This window comes from Aplidium turbinatum, chromosome 15 (genome assembly GCF_918807975.1).
Source record: "Aplidium turbinatum chromosome 15, kaAplTurb1.1, whole genome shotgun sequence".
NCBI lineage: Eukaryota > Metazoa > Chordata > Ascidiacea > Aplousobranchia > Polyclinidae > Aplidium > Aplidium turbinatum.
In genome coordinates this window covers 7,710,975-7,727,986 of record NC_137486.1, presented here as the reverse complement: position 1 = coordinate 7,727,986, position 17,012 = coordinate 7,710,975, and the positions used below count along the sequence as shown (strand labels likewise).

The 17,012-nt window shown below is 36.9% G+C and overlaps 1 protein-coding gene and 1 pseudogene across 1 annotated transcript; both read right to left on the bottom strand.

Annotated features, from left to right (window-relative positions):
• Positions 1-80: 80 nt before the first annotated feature.
• Positions 81-15,352, bottom strand: LOC145784239 (U1 small nuclear ribonucleoprotein A-like). The gene is made up of 7 exons (XM_082596025.1): positions 15,336-15,352; positions 6,671-6,785; positions 4,090-4,262; positions 3,188-3,292; positions 2,445-2,487; positions 1,589-1,709; positions 81-1,115 (listed from the first exon to the last, which is right to left on the bottom strand). Exons 2-7 carry the CDS (start codon positions 6,732-6,734, stop codon positions 956-958), a joined length of 666 nt encoding a protein of 221 aa, XP_082452151.1. The 5' UTR covers positions 6,735-6,785; positions 15,336-15,352; the 3' UTR covers positions 81-955.
• Positions 9,852-11,267, bottom strand: LOC145784550 (serine/threonine-protein phosphatase PGAM5, mitochondrial pseudogene; annotated as a pseudogene).
• Positions 15,353-17,012: the final 1,660 nt, after the last annotated feature.

Below are 17,012 nucleotides of genomic sequence, written 5' to 3'. Positions count from 1 at the left end.
ATTTGTTTAAACGTCATGTCAATTGAGTGGTAATCTATTTAATTGTTCGCCACTACAATTTCAAGATCAAAGTGTGAAAAGTAGAAGCAAACGTATTAGGCTAATCATGATCTTTGGAGTATGGCTATATTGCTTTTGACAGTAAACGTTGGTAGCCTACTTAAAGTTAATCTGTGTATACCATAGATTGCATGAATGATGCTTACGTAAACGAAACCTAATGATGATGCGTCGTTTGGTTCAAGTGCTCATGGTTTTCATCACCTGTAGCTTAATGATCATTTAATGTAAAATGAGTTTTTATCCAAATAAGTAATGCCTTGGAAAACTACGTTTTAATCCGAGAAGGAAGGGATGTAGTGTATTGAAATGTGATTATTATGTTATGCTTATGACCGGTTACCAGATTATCTTTTGGCAACCCTGGCAAGTAACCCGGAGGTACATTCTGTTGTCAGTAATTAATCAAAGTAGAAGTGCATGTTATTTCTGTATATAATACACCAGTAAACAGACAGAATATGACAAGCAGCTTTTCATACAAATTTAAGACAGAAGTGTCTTAACTCCCTTCTTCACACAAGTGTCTTAACTGTAACAAGCAGTTTTGCGAAATGTTCTACTCAGGTTCTACTTTACGCAAAAATCTACGAAACAATTTCCTCGAATGTACATAAATCCGTGCTCTGATTTTACGTTGCCGAAACAATGGTATAAAAAATTCGACTACTTCAATATTAGGTTTCTCAGTTCAGATAAACTTCGGCAGGTGAAATTTCTCTAGATTGACTGCAGAAACAATTTTCAAACCAATTTTTTTCAATTCTTCGCAAAAGTCAAGTTACTTAAAATAAGTTCCTTGAGAGAGGCAGGGTGTGCAACAATCAGTCCAGTCGTGCATGAAAACTGGCGAAGACTCCCGAATGGCAAACGGATCAATCGTCAAGAGACCGGGTTACTTCTTGGCAAAAATAATCTTCAAGGCGTGCGTGGGAGAAAGCTTGAAACCCTGGAGAGAATCCTTCGCTTGGGAAGATTGTTGGTCGGATTCAAACTCGACAAACGCGATGTCATGGCGGCCAGGCACAAGACGAACTTCTTTGTATCCAGAAAAGCTGAAAAGGCAAGTTTTGAAGTTGACTAAAACGAGCAATTGAAAGCCAGTCAAACAAAAGCATTGCAATGCCACCTCATGGCAGAATGAATCATTAAATTTTACACTCAAAACAGCGAATTTTCACAAGAGCGAATCCAAAAAGATTCTTCTAATCTAGAATATAAATCTTATTCATGGCCTAGGCAGACAAAAGTGTCGTATCATTTCTAAAGCGGTTTCGAAAAATAATTGTGAAGTTCTTGGAAAAAGATTTGCCATTAAGAAATGTGACAAACTATTCTCTTTCAAAGACGTTTAATCATTTGGTTGCACGCCTTTACGGGTGTATCAACCAGGTGGTGGAAAAACACACCGAATGCCAACCCTCACAGTGTCATGTGTTCATTGTTAATAAGTAAACGTCACTTGCAAGTGCGGTGAAAGTGGATGTTTTTGTTCAATGCTTCGCCGCGAGACGTCGCAATAACTTACTTGCTAAAGAGCATGTTTATCATTTCATCCGAGGTCTCCTCAGGGAGATTGTTAAGGAACAGAATATGATTAGGAGGATTGTCACTGCCATCGCTCTCTTCCGGTCGAGGAGGAGGGGGACCTATGAAACACAAATGATAAAGAACGTCACCGTGTTTAAAAAAGAGTTTTACATTGAAGATGAATTCGTTTTCCAGGCGGTAGGGTGAAGCAAGAATTGACAGCGATAGAAACGTGTTTCGCACATGAGGCTGTGCTCATCAGTATCGCACCACTGATTTATGACACAGAGCTCTCAATGCTTGCTGTTCTACAATGAGTATTCAGCTTTGTGATGACGTCAGGTAGATCGCTCCTTCTGCACGAAGAGTAATTCTGTTCATAAACAAACGATTTGACACAAGCAAACAGTCAGAGTGTATTCCTGTCATAATGATTTTTACCATATAGCGCTGTGTTCATCGCAGTTGTGTGCTGCTCTCAGCACTTTACAACAGACAGGTGCAGCTCAGCTAGATAGAGCAGTCGAGTACATTGTTACCCCAAATTAAACCTCTCAATGTTGGATTGTAAACAGGAAGTAAGTTAAGTGTCATTTTCTTTGGTAGGACCAGGTAGGGTAATGAGCTCACATCTACCGACTTAGAAGAGCAGAATGTATTGGCTATGTTACTTCGTCAGTTACAAAGGCAAAATATTTTTGCTTGTGAAAAGTTTTTGCAAAATTAACTAATGAAGAAAGCAGGTTGCTTGATGTACCGCTGGCTTTCGTTTGAAAAATAAAAGGTACCATATCTGTAGTAAATTTAATGAGAAACACAAATTATTTTGTTTAAAAAACAAAAATCAAACTTGCCTCTGGTGGGAAGGATTCCAGTCATTGGAGGAGCAGGTTTAGACTGAAAAAATCAAGATATTATTGAACGGCGAAAACGCTCTGTACACTGAACAAATGTCGATTGTTTATAGGATATGTAGCTCATAGTAGACCTATTGCACAACAATCTTGGGCGATAAACTTCTTACGAAAAACGCAGTTTAGTTTTGAATAACTCTGACGAAAACTAACAAGTTCAACAGTCCTGCTTTACACCTAACGCTAAATTTATTGATAAAGATCTAAAAAGTGTTCTGTCTATATAGATGTAAGTTTTATAATTGTCAAACCTTCATTTAATTCTTCCAATCTAGTGTGGTAATTTCTTTATACAAACTGGGGTATAATATTCCCAAGGTCTATACCCCATTCCAGACTCTACTGATATACAACGAATGCAATTATTATGAACCATAGGCATACGAAGCCGAGCAACGTGATCAAGTTTAACATCTTCAAGTTTATTACATTTACATAAACATAAAACTACGTAACAAATTAAGTATCGAACGTTTTCGACATCACAAGATGTCCTCTTCAGGAATAATATACATACAACTTAACTACATCTGAAAAAATCGAAGCTCTATCATTCTAATAAACTTGAAGATGTTAAACTTGATCACGTTGCTCGGCTTCGTATGCCTATGGTTCAACAAGACAAACTCTCTACCGAAGCTCTAACAATTATTATGAAAACTACAAAAACATTCATCTGGTACCTTTTTCGGTTCCTTCTTCTTTTTCTTTTTTTCTCTCACACGTTCAGTGAATGTTCCTTTCATTTTCGCTATTACGTCAGAATCCTTTTTGGAATATGCCAATTTCTGTGAAATATTTGGAAATGTAAGAACTTTCATGAATAAGTTTAAAAGCCTTGAAAACTGTTATTTGCTACTTAAAAGACACAACAGCGTTGTTCACTGGCGTGAAGGCATGTATGATATATAATTAATTAATTATATATAGGCCTCATAAAAGTCCAAGATAGTTAAAGTACCGGTATATAATTTTTTTTAATGTGCAGAAGAATATTTCTAAGCAAAACATTAGTCTTTGACTGAAAAAGTTTGAACTATAATACTCAATCCGAATTTTGAGACTTCGAACACTGATGCAAACTTGACAGTAATTTTTAATTGATTGAAATGTCTGGTAGGAGTTTTAAACTGAAACTCTCCTATGCAAATACACTGCAGAACCGGGAAGCTTGGTTTCCCGCACAGTTTCAGTGGATGTCCTGAGACTCGAACCATTATTTTTATTTCACCTTTTGATTTCTATTCCACAAAACTATGCGTGTTATTAATTGACCAATCAAGGCTACAAATGTGGTGAAAATTATGTGTGTTATAAATTTAATTATCAAGATTCCAAAAGTGTTGATTTTTATCATAATTTTAAAGTAAACGTCTTATTGCAAAATGCAACAAAAAAGATCTTTTTTTTTGAGAAAAAGTTTAACAATGAACAGTTTGTAAAAACATGAAATGAAAACATGCTCAAAGAAATCAAGAAATATTTTAAGTGTCCTAAGCCTGGAAGTCATAACAGTAACACAGAAAGTTGTTAAAACTGATGTATTACTGGTACAGTTAAAAGAAACACATTGTCATGCTCATACCATTGCTTTATCATAGAAAGGAAATCCCTGCATCGCTCGCAGAGCATTAGTGGCACTGTTGATGTCTTTGAATATGACAAATGCTTGGCCTCTCATTTTTAATGTTTTCAAAGCAATGATGTCCATTATTGGTCCAAATTGTGAGAATATGGCATAGAGGGACTTCTTCAGCTCTGCAGAATACACATCAAATGAAATGGGAACTCTTTGATATTTACGAGGGGTGTTTGAAACGAACTTTTTTGGTCAAAACAAAATCTTACAAAATGAAACTGAAATCACAATAAAATCAGGGTTGTCGGTATTTTACCCGACCCAAAAAAACCCAGGTGGTTTTTTTTAATAAAACCCACTTAAAAAAACCCATAAAAAAACCCAGAGCATCATATTTGTCCAGTTTTTATTAGAAAATTAAAAAAATGAACAAAAACATAACAAGGCACTTAAAACAAACTTTAAATTAGGACTTAAGGATGTGATTGTGAAGTAAATTTCCAAGAATAAACTGAAAACGCAGTGGATATTGCACAGTACACAAAAATCAAGTAATGCCACTTTGTGTATACTACATTAAAACTCATTTAGAAGGCCTTATAGTTAAACTGGTGAAAGTACTACTCTACTGCAGTCTGTATACAGGGTCATCAGTATTTATCGTTACAACTTAAATTGGTTATATTTATGAAATGAAAGAAAATTTAGAATTTTTGCAAATGTATTATTGTAGAAAAAGCAATAGAGAGTTAATACACAAAATATTATTCAATATGTCCTCCATCTGCGTCAATAACTAGTTGAAGACGTTTAGAAAAAACCTTGCATGTGTCACGAATTTACTTTCTGAGGGACTTTGGCCCACTCCTTCTGCATTTTCATCTTCAGAGCTTCCAAACTTTGATGGTGAGTGGCCGAGACCTTGCTCTCAAGGTATGACCAGATCCCAAAATCAAGGAGATTCAGATCGGGGGAAGACGGGGGCCATTCCTCTTTGGGAATGAAGTGCGGGACATTCTCGGAAAGCCACTCCTGAGTCTTTTTAGCCCCATGTGATGGTGTAGAATCCTGCTGAAAAGACCAGGGACGTTTTTTGAAGTGCTTCTGGGGCCAGTGCAACAATGCGCCAATGAGGATGTCATCTCGATAGTTTTGCTGGTTCAATTTCACCCCCTGGTCAACAAAAAAGAGGGGACTTTTACCGGACTCTGTCACGGCTGCCCAGACCATCACTGAGGCGGCACATTGTTTCCTTGTCACCACTCGAGATGCTTCATCCCCATCCCTCGACCAAACCCGATCGTTTTGGGTGTTAAAGTGATGTTCAACATCAAATTTCTTCTCATCACTGAAAACGAGATTTGGTAGCATGCCATCCCGAATGCAGGAAAGAAGAATCGGGGATCTTTGGCGTTGTTTATCAACAACTTTAGCAGAAAGTTGTTGTTTTTTGACCTGCTTGAATGGAGACATCTTCAGGTCCTTTCGGATTAAAGTTGGCATGGTCCCATACGACACTCTCAACTCTTTAGCCAGAATCTCGATGGATGAAATAGATTGTAACGCTAAATATTGATGACCCTGTATATGATGTGAAATGCAATTTAGGAGGCTATTTGCCAATTACAGATTCTGGATTCTAATGCATGGCTGTTTCAGAGCATTTGCCTAAATGGCCATTGGCCACGCAATTGCTCATCCATTACTATATGTAATGGATGAGCTATATAATGGATTACTATATGGATGAGCTAATGGATTACTATATAATATATATATAAATGATAAAAATATTTAAACATGATGGCATAAATGCTCCTTGCCTTCAAATCTAAAGCAAATGATGCAATAATGTGATTTCTACCACGGTAGCATCAACTTGGTATAGAAATCAGCGGAATGGCCCATTTCGGTGAGTCCGATTCGGTGAGTCCGATTCGGTTAGTCCGATTCGGTGAGTCCGATCCCTTAACGGGGGATTTTTTCAATTTTTTTTTTTAATTATCGGGTACCGTAGCCTAATTATCATTGCCGTTTTAGGGTTAGGGGTTAGGAGTTAAGGTTAGGGGTTAGAAGTTAGGAACTCACCGAATCAGACTCACCGAATCGGACTCACCGAATCGGACTCACCGAATAGTAGCAGACCCGAAATCAGTGGATGATGCAACATCCAACTTGGTCTTGAAATTAATGGATCATGCAACATTCAAGCAACTAGTGCATTATTTTATTGAGTTATGCAAGCATGTACTGTGAGTGAAAGGCACTTCATTCGTAAAAAGTAGTTTTGAGGTGAAATAAGCATGAATCTACCTTTTTTTGCATCTTTTTTAAAAAAACCCAATAAAACCCAAAAAAACCCGGGTTTTTTTAAAAAAACCCGGACGGGTTGGGCTTTTTTAAAAAAACCTGGGTTTTTCTCAACCCTGAATAAAATCAAGATAAATAATTTTGCTTTGAAAAAAATAAAATAACTTGCATTAGCTTGAAAAGTTGTTGCAATAGCGCAGGTGCACACACACAGGATAACATTGTTTTAGTGCGAATTAACATTGTTTTGGGGGTCTGGATTTGAAAAATTGCTTACCTTCCATTTTTACTTTTTCATTAAGATTGTTCACATAAATCGTATGATTTGGAGAAACATCCATAATTTTCTCCAAAATGTTTGGACACTATAACAAAGTATCTAATAAACTGTTCTGCAAAACAAAGCATGAATTGTTATCTAAATTACAAAATAGCAGATAATATGACAAAAATTATGGCAAAATTTATTGGTAATATAATAAATTGCACGGTACACGACAACTGGGCGAGACAAAGTGGGCGATGCCACCTTGGGCGAGACCAGGTGGGCGACGAGTCAAGTGGGCGACGGCCAAGGTGGGCGACGAGACAAGTGGGCGACGGCCAAACTGGGCGACGGCCAAAGTGGGCGACGTGCCAAGTGGACGACGGCCAAAGTGGGCGACGGCAGCGAAAGTTTAGCCGGTCGGAACGGTGGTGACATATATAATTTATGTAGTTGCTTTGTGGCGTTACGGTTTATCGTAAAGCTTAAGAGAATAAAGTCATATTTTCTGTTTTAGATCATAAAATATGAATTTTTATTTTTACTTTAAAATGCAATGATTGAACCCTAGTAACTTCCTAAATGCAGTTCAAACAGCTCCTGTAGACATTGAAATTTGATAATTTGTGGAAGAGAGGGGATGGGAGTTTCACGAAGCATGCTGTAATAGCGCTTGCTGTTTGATGTTAATTTGCATTGTGACATCATATTGACACATTATTTTGCAACACACAAACTAGTCTCTGAGGAGTTTTTTGTTAGTTGTTCGAGTGTGTTATTGTTCAAAATACTCCCTAACCGTTATCGAAAGATGTAACTAAAAGTCTTTAAAGTCATATTTTTAAGTGGTGAAGAAAGTTGTCAAACCGATAACAGTGAAACAACGACGTTGCTACGGGGTCAATTTAAGAAGTTATAAAGTCATATTTTCTGTTTTAGTTCATAAAATATGACTTCTCATTTTAAATTTAAAATACAATGATTGAACCCTAGTAACTTCGTAAATGTAGTTCAAACAGCTCCTGTAGACATTGAACTTTGATAATTTGAGGGAGGCAATGAGAGTTCTCACGCTGAAGCTGAGTTTCACGAAGCATTGGAAGCAACATTTTCATTATTTTTTGTAGCCTAGTAATAGCGCTTGCTGTTTGATGTTAATTTGCATTGTGACATCATCTTGACACATTATTTTGCAACACACAAACCAGTCTCTAAATATTATAAACACTTGCGTTAGGTCACTAGGTCAGCCAGTGCTGAGATCTTAACTACTAAGTAGCTGGTTACGTGCATTAGACATTTGAATTTGGGCAGTGATTTTCAAACGAAACCGAAGTTTTTTGTTAGTTGTTGGAGTGTGTTATTGTTCAAAATAGGCCTACATGTAAAAACTTACATAAGATTCATTAACTACGGAGATTAGCATAAATTTGATGCTCTAAAAATAAAGTCATATTTTTCAATTTTTCGGTCATAAAAAAATTGCCCTAGTGAATAGTAATGACTTATTAACTTAATAATGACTGTTGACTTAACAAAGCAGACCAACAAACAATTTTTTAAAAGTTGTTTAGATTTTTCATTGCATTATTTTATATCAAAGACAGGCAAGACACAACAATACCACAGGGTTGAGCATTACAACAGTATATATTTTACATATTTACAAAATAGCTAAAACCTCAATTGCTAAGGTAACAGGGATCAGTAGTCAGTAGATGTTACAGAAAATATATTTCGCACTTATTCAGAACCCTTTATCAGAACTGACGATGCACTGAATAAGTGCGAAATACATTTTCTGTAATATCTACTGACTACTGATCCCTGTTACCTTAGCAATTGAGGTTTTAGATTTCTAGATATGGAACAGGGATCGTTTCAGAATAAGACTAGGTCAGAAAGCGAGGCAGACTCCGACGCAGCTCAGCATCAGCCAAGAGCAGTTAGCTATTTACAAAATAGTTAACATTTTTTGTTAATGTTAACTATTTTGTAAATATGTAAAAAATATATACTGTTGTAATGCTCAACCCTGTGGTATTGTTGTGTCTTGCCTGTCTTTGGTATAAAAAAGCAAACTCTCTCCCGAAACTATATTATTTTATATTGATTCAACGTCTTTGTTTGCAGTACAACGTTTAAACATAAGATTATGGTCTGGGATTACAGACATTTGTCTTTGTTTTGATCGCATGCGTCTGTCCCACAAACATTCGATTGGTGACCTATATATATGTAGGCCACGACATTCTGGAGAAGCGTGCTCACAAATTGAAATACTTCGTATAATACATGCAAGGCAAGTCGTAGTTGTCATCACAATCGAAAGCGTCTTTCGAGTTTCGAACGATACTCAGCTACCGGTTCAAACAAGTCAGAAAAATACTTCGGTACGAACTGTCAACTGATATTTTTTAATCCGAATGTTCTAGTCTAGACGCTGCGTAGCCGCATCAGCAGTTTACGGAACACATTGTGACTGACAGTTTTTACTAGGGCCATTTTTTATGACCTAAAAATTGAAAAATATGAATTTATCTTTAGAGCATCAAATTTATGCTAATCTCCGTAGTTAATGAATCGTATGTAAGTTTTTACATGTAGGCCTATTTTGAACAATAACACACTCCAACAACTAACAAAAAACTTCGGTTTCGCTTGAAAATCACTGCCAAAACTCAAATGTCTAATGCACGTAACCAGCTACTTAGTAGTTAAGATCTCAGCATTGGCTGACCTAGTGACCTAACGCAAGTGTTTATAATATTCAGAGACTGGTTTGTGTGTTGCAAAATAATGTGTCAAGATGATGTCACAATGCAAATTAACATCGTGAAACTCCCATCGCCTCTCTTCCACAAATTATCAAATTTCAATGTCTACAGGAGCTGTTTGAACTGCATTTTAAAGTAAAAATAAAAATTCATATTTTATGATCTAAAACAGAAAATATGACTTTATTCTCTTAAGCTTCACGATAAACCGTGACGCCACAAAGCAACTACATAAATTATATATGTCACCACCGTTCCGACCGGCTAAACTTTCGCTGCCGTCGCCCACTTTGGCCGTCGTCCACTTGACACGTCGCCCACTTTGGCCGTCGCCCACTTGTCTCGTCGCCCACCTTGGCCGTCGCCCACTTGACTCGTCGCCCACCTGGTCTCGCCCAAGGTGGCATCGCCCACTTTGTCTCGCCCAGTTGTCGTGTACCGTAAATTGCATCAGAGTAAACAGTGAAAAAATCTTGGCACTATGTAACACAAAAAAATGGACAAATGATAGAAATGGAGTTGATTCAACTGATAAAGAAAAAACAAAATAATCAAGTACCTAATAGGTATATATACACTGCTTAAGTGCTTATGCATAATTTTGAATATTTAACTTAACTTTTACAAATAAATCTATCATCAACATCAACTTTCAATAACTGTGGTAGTTTTTTGTGAGACATTGTAATAAATGTGTATGATCTAGTACAGGACTATGCATAATAAGTGCAGAATCGATATTGCTCTACATTGCAGCACTAATAACTGAAGTACCGGACATTATTGAGAAAAAGGGTGCAAGCCAAAAGGTTTGAATTACCGTCGTAGGTGGCTAGTGACCTTCTGTTTTTGTCAAATGCTTTATAGGTTTATTACTACAATACTGATTATTTAGTTAACGTGAAAAACAAAAAGCAGAAACAACTCAATCACTATTGACAATAACTATAAAACATAATTATATATATATCTTCTCTTCAGTCTGTGTTGGCACAGCAAATGCAGGATGAGATCAGCTATTATAAGTATAATATGGTGAATAATCATACAAATGTGAGTTTATCAGGTGGCAAATGGCCAACATCTCCCAAAGCCTTCAAAGAAACTCTTCCATTTGGTCGAATTGACAGCTGTGTGATACTTCCATGTTGAACTGTCATATTCACCATAGTTTCAGGGGGCAATTGCAAGGCACGACAAACAAAATAACCAATAATATTTCCATGACAAACAAAAACTTCAACAGAATCCTTGCTTTGATCAGCATCTGCCCTATGAATGAAATGACGAAAAGCCAATTCAAACTTTGAGTGATCAAGAAACGATTCTTGTGGTTCAGCCCATTGCTGAATCGATTCAAGTTCAAATGGAATCCCTTCACGTAAAAAATCTGTATATTTATATGGGATTAGGTTATTTTCTAGTTGCTTATATATTAAATTGAATGTTTCACTAGCTCTTGTTTTTGTGGATGCAAATATGCAATTTATTTTCTTATCCAAACCAAGATCTTTTAATCTTTTTCCAGTCAAAATCGATTGCTCTTTTCCAAGGTCAGTCAATGATTTTTCATTCATAGTTTTTCCATTACGATAATATTGTCCATGGCGAATTAAGAAAATATGACGAGTAGCTTTTGAATTTTGATGATTTCGTTTATCCCAATTGTCATTCCACTTTGTGATTCCACCGCCAGTGGAAGCTAGAACATCATGTTTACAAAAAACAAGTGCAATTCCTCCAGCAGTAAATGCAATTCCAGTTTTTAACCACATGCTGTTACAAAAAGCAAGCGATAATAACAGTGACCCAGACTTTATAAAGTGACTATCTTAATTAGAGATATACCGATACCAATATTTTGGCCGATACCGATCCCGATATCACTTTTTTAGGCCGATACCGATACTGATACCGATATTTTGGCCGATACTTTAGTGTTACAAAAAGAAGCAATTTTGGTATTTGCAAGGAAATATATCAAATGCTAAGTTTTACCTTATTTGCATAAAACTATTAAAAAAAACTTTGGATTGGCATAATTTATTAACGATTCAAGAATCCAATCTCAACCACATTGTTGTGTCATAATAGTAGGTTTTAGTAATGAAAGGCCACCGTAATTGAGGATTGGGGTATAAGGGAAGAAACATTACATCATAATTGGGGTTTCTGAAAAATTAATAAAATGTTTGCGCAAACTCTTCAAATAAGGCTATCATAATTGATAATAAGATGTAAAATGTAAACCAAGTGATTTGTGTAGTCGTACAAAAACTACTCGACAAGTAATGTGCAACCTAAGGGGCTAAGGGCGTTTGGTTGAAAAGCTTTTGCCAGGCCAAGACTACCCAGGTAGCAAAAATGCACAATTCTGCATCGCTCCCAACCCGCCAAACGCTCAAAAAACCTGTGCAACTCGGCTGCCCCCAGCAAGCCAGCTCCACCAGTCGGCAATTCAACTTGCACCCTTAGCAGCAACAAAATCACCAAGCCCAAACAATGTCACAGCAGAATAAGTAGGCCCAAAAAGAAAGCAATGGGGCCACAAATCCTCAAAAAACCAATCAAAATGGTCCCGTTGCGCCCAAGATGACAACCTCATTGCGAAGAAAGGAGCGTCCCCCCCGGCCACCAGCACAAGGCTGAGCAGTGAGCACTCACCAGCACAGCGAGCTGCCGCGACCCGTCAACCACAACGGTGCAGCTTCCACACTAGCCATTTCAATTCTTGTCGATGTCAATTCTTGCTACAAAACGGCTGCCGAGAAACATATAGTTGATTGGATGGTCTAAATGGCTAGTGTGGAAGCCACACCGTTATGGCCAGCGAATCGCAACAGCCCGCCGCACCAGTAAGCGCCCAGCCCCGTGCCGACAGCAGGGAAGGACACTTTCCCCCACAATGAGGCCGCCATCCCAAGCGCAACAAGACCACTTATTGATTAGTTCAGTGAGGATTCGCAGTCCCACCGCCCCCACTCCGAGCCCATCCAATCCGCCACGACATTGTTCAAGCCTGGTGAGTCCACCTCAACGAAAGGCGGAAACCAAATCACAAACTGACAGAACCAGCCCACCAAAATAACCAAGCCACACGGGTCCCTCAAACGTCCAGCAATGCAAAAACGATGCAAAACTACACATTCCCGCCACCTGGGTACTGGGTAGTCTTGGCCGGGTTTTATCCTCTGCTGAGAGTTAAAAAGAAACACAAATGATAAACATTGGAGAAATTGAGTCTCCTTCACAACTTAAGAATCGAACAACGCAAAACTGCTGAAACAAAACGTTTTGTTTGAGTGAAAGAATCACTGTAAGCAAACAATGCCAAAAGGTGCGCCCATGAAGTCATGGGAGTGTGAGGTATCAAAAATTTGATTAGGTTATTATTTTTCTACTTCAATGTGACGACATTGACGTTAGTTACTACTTTAAAAAATCTATATCTTTGCTTCTGCATAAAATCCGCAGAAAACGCCTTTGTTTACACGTTTAGTATCGGCCACAGTATCGGCCAAATTTTGCCGATACCGATACTCAAAAAATGGCCGATATCACCGATACCGATATATCGGTACATCTCTAATCTTAATTTTTGTGGTACCGTCTGCAAAGATGCGCTCGTTTTTGATATGTGGTCAAAGTGAAAAATAATGTCCTAATATAAATAAAATAGGCAGTGGCTATATTTCCTGCAATAGTGTTGCCAGATAAGGTATGCTGCTCTAATTTAGGAAAATTGTAAAGTTTAAAAACATAAACTTGTAATTTGGAAAATTAAATGTCCAGGACTGAAAACAAAACCCTAACCTTAACTCTAACCCATACCTTAACTCTCTCTAACTTTAACCCTTATTCTGACAACACCTGCCACGAAACAATGCTTTTTGATTGCAACCATGGCAACAAGTGAGTAAAAATAACCACTTTAAATAAAATATATAGTCATTACAGTTACACTAAGCCAAGGTGTTATTCAGGTATGAAGTCATCATGCTAAACAGCCAATCAGAGCATAGATTTGACACTATTGAAGAGCTGGCAGTGCTTCATCAAAACACTTAATGTCATGTAAAAACAGCTGCTATTTATTTCATTATATGTTTTTTGAATACAGCTATTAGCCAAATTTATTTTATTTTTAAAGGTTGTATTATAAAACAATAAAGCTTGCACAAATGTGACATTCACACCACAACTAGTACCGTATGCTAGAATGATCACGGATGTGCAAATCTGATTCAAAACGATAGCTCGAGAACGTAGAGAACAAATTCCACACTGAAGCAACTTATAGCCATAACATAAGAGGCTATAGTTTCCATTTGCAATTTAGAACAATGTCTATGATGCCATTTGACAAAAGCTAGTAGCCTATGGTTCGCATAAAATCCCATAATCAAGGTGAGCTTTTGTGATGGAGTTTAAGCTAGGGCTACCATACGTCCTCTTTTAACAGTTCTGCTGCTGGAAACGAGTTAGCTCGTGCAATTGTGATGTAATTTAACGTCACATGACGTCACAATGCCCCAAAAATCCTAATGTGTTGCCAGTCTGGGGGCCTGACAGGTTGCTTCAATTTTAAACCAAAAAAAAAACGATTTTTAACCCATTTCCCCGCCAAATTCTTAAAATTAAATAAAAGTCAAAACACCAATCTGTGTGAACAAAGCTTGAAATTCAGCAATGACTTCGAGGTCTAGAAATTCTTAGACTGGGATCATGATGCCAGGCTACTAGTATATTGATCAATGCACATAGGTCATGTAAAAGAGCTTACTTTTTATGCAGCAAGGTAATTGAAATATTCTATTATTTTTTAAGCTTTAGACTAATTTACCTATTCATTTAGAGTCACTAGACTAGACTGCTTACTGGTACTAGCTAGAAGTCCTGCAGCCTATCTAACCCTAGTCGCTAAAAAAATCCAAGCAAGCATTTTCTTATGAATATATGCCATGACTATGCTATGATGTCAACAAAACTTTTGAATGTAATGTAAAGGCAAACCAAACGTGGTAGCCTATAGGTTTCATCGAAAGGAAATATGTTTGCAATCGCCTAGTTGGTTAAGTTAAACTTCGGTACCGTACAGTAGCCTAGCTACCGGCCAGCAAAAATTGTCATTTTTACATCGTTTCATCGTCGCCAGACGTTGAAATCGTATAAAAAAGGAACTTTTGCTGACCAGGTATAAGTTGCAACTGAGAAATATTTACAAAAGCCATTCGATTTGTTCAAAGAACCGAATTAGTCTAACAGTTCGTATTTACATTGATTCAATGTTTGAATACGTTGAATCACTCGGCCTATCGTTTTTCTTTACATTGATTTCACGTCTGAACAGGTTGATTCAATGCAAAAAAAACTGTTTTGCTGACTGGCGCGCTTGTAAATGCAATGGTCATTTCGACGATCAATTGCAACACCAATTTGCTCCAAAATTTTAAAGTGCATTTCAATAGTTTGGCAACCCATTTTTTCATTACCATGGCAACCAGAGAAAGAGGAGAACTCCTCTCATTTTTTCAAAACGCTGGCAGCTAAAGTGTTAAGAGGATTTGTCCTCTTATTTCAAGAAAAATGAATTGTCCTCCGAGGACACTAAAAAATGCTCAAATGTCCTCTTTTTTGACAGTTTGGATTTTGATGCTTAAATTTTCAACGGGATTATATTGCTTGATGACGTTTCAGCGACGGCTTGTAGGCTATTTGTTTTCTAAACATTTTGTATATATACCAAGGTAACACGCTGATTTATAAATTCTACAGGAAATGTGCGCATTTTATGGAACTGTTGTTAAACGTTCATTGCCTGGTTCACTGTAAGATATTAAACGACATTTTAAAAGCCATGCTCACACTTTCACAAAAAAATTATTCTTTTACCTACTTACGTTTTATATTGATACAACGCTTGTAGAAATTGTTGATTAAGTTTGGTTCATTTGTTACTTGAAACAAATCGAAACGAATGTCCATAAGTGCAATGTGTAAAACATCTAACTTAGGCCTACAGGAAGCCTACAGCAAAATAAATCGTGGCATGGATTATTGGATAGGCCTACAGCTTTGCAAGGAAACAAACAGCTTAACGCTTTTTAGTTCACGCCGTTTTAGCATCTTAACAGTAATGTGTAGCCTACTGTTTAAATCATATTTCTTGCAAATAATTTAACGATTTTGTTAAGGCTGACCATTTCTTGTTAAAAAAAGTTAAGGCTTGGCTACCTGGAGATCGAGCCTGATTTGTCACATTTTGCAGACTTTTGCGAATTGCGATCATTGCTGTCTGACTGAAACTGTCTAAAAATTAGGTATTTTTTTCACTTTTGCTGACTCTTAATAATATAAAATCATTCGTTGTCTTAAGGAAGCACTAAAAATGAGAAAAAATAAATTAAACGTTCAGTCAATCTGTTTTCTTGTTTTTTTTCGGTAACTTTTGCTGTGTAGGCCTATACTGTAATGATCTAAAAACATGTAAAATATTCTTGAAGCGTAAAATTCTACTTGCTGGCGATACGTGTCCTCTTTTTAGGCGATGAAAATATGGTAGGCCTAGTTTAAGCATACTTGATAACTGTGCATTCAGAGTCACAGACCTTTAGTGGTAACCTTTGGCCATTCCTAAAATACTTGACCAAATTAACTATTCAAACTTGTGAATGTAATTACGCATTGCTGAGTCACTGAGTGCATGTTTTGTCAATGTATATATGGTACCGGACTACCGGTATATGTCAAAAAATGAACTAGTGTAGTCAAACTGCTATAAGCCTAACTGAAACATAGCATATAGACTTTCTTTGATACTAACACCCTATAACAGCGACAAAGTACGTTACACTGCCAAAAGTGCCACTGCCAAACAGACACTCACAGTCACAGGTTCTTCATCTTTTCACTTTTTTACAAATTTGTAACCGCCAAAGAAGCAAAAAATGCTTTCAACAGAGTTGCCAAACATGTAAATCTTTTCTAGTCAAAAATAGGTTGTAAAGTGTAAACGAGCCCAAAGGTAGCCAATTTTTTCGTAAACAGTCAAAAAACGCCATAAAAAAAAATTCAAACAAACTTGAAAATAAATAAACAAAATCCATAAGAGCTTCAATAAAGAAGTCTTTGATCTCCAAGCAACATTTGTTTCAGTTGCAACACATAGTTCTCAAATCATTTTTACTCTGTAAATCGGCTTGGCGTACATTTGCCAAACACAAGATGATAAATGGCCATTTATAAAAGAAAATGATCTCAAATTGAAGCAGGTTTGGCCACTTTTCTCTTAATTTAAAAAAAAACAAGTAAATCAATAAAAGGTCTTCTAGGTTCTGGAAAGTAAACCATTACACATAACCATATAATTAACAGGAAATTAAATTAAAAAAAATTTTTCGACAACCACACTTTCTTCTTTGTTAATTCTTTAGTCATGTGTAATGGTTCACCATTCTGAAAGGTATTTAGTGCAGACTCCACCTTTCTTTCGGGGTCCCTAAGTTACCCCAATTCAATTTTATGTTCCAAAACGACTATAACATTTTCCCGAGGTGTGAAAAAATTACTTATCTGGC

Excerpts from the sequence above, each read along its gene's own strand:
- LOC145784239 (XM_082596025.1), bottom strand. The coding sequence starts at position 6,734 with ATGGATGTTTCTCCAAATCATACGATTTATGTGAACAATCTTAATGAA. Across the intron at positions 2,488-3,187 it reads AGAAGAAGGAACCGAAAAAG|TCTAAACCTGCTCCTCCAAT; the intron begins GTACCAGATGAA and ends TGATTTTTTCAG. Across the intron at positions 1,116-1,588 it reads ATAAACATGCTCTTTAGCAA|CTTTTCTGGATACAAAGAAG; the intron begins GTAAGTTATTGC and ends TTGCCTTTTCAG.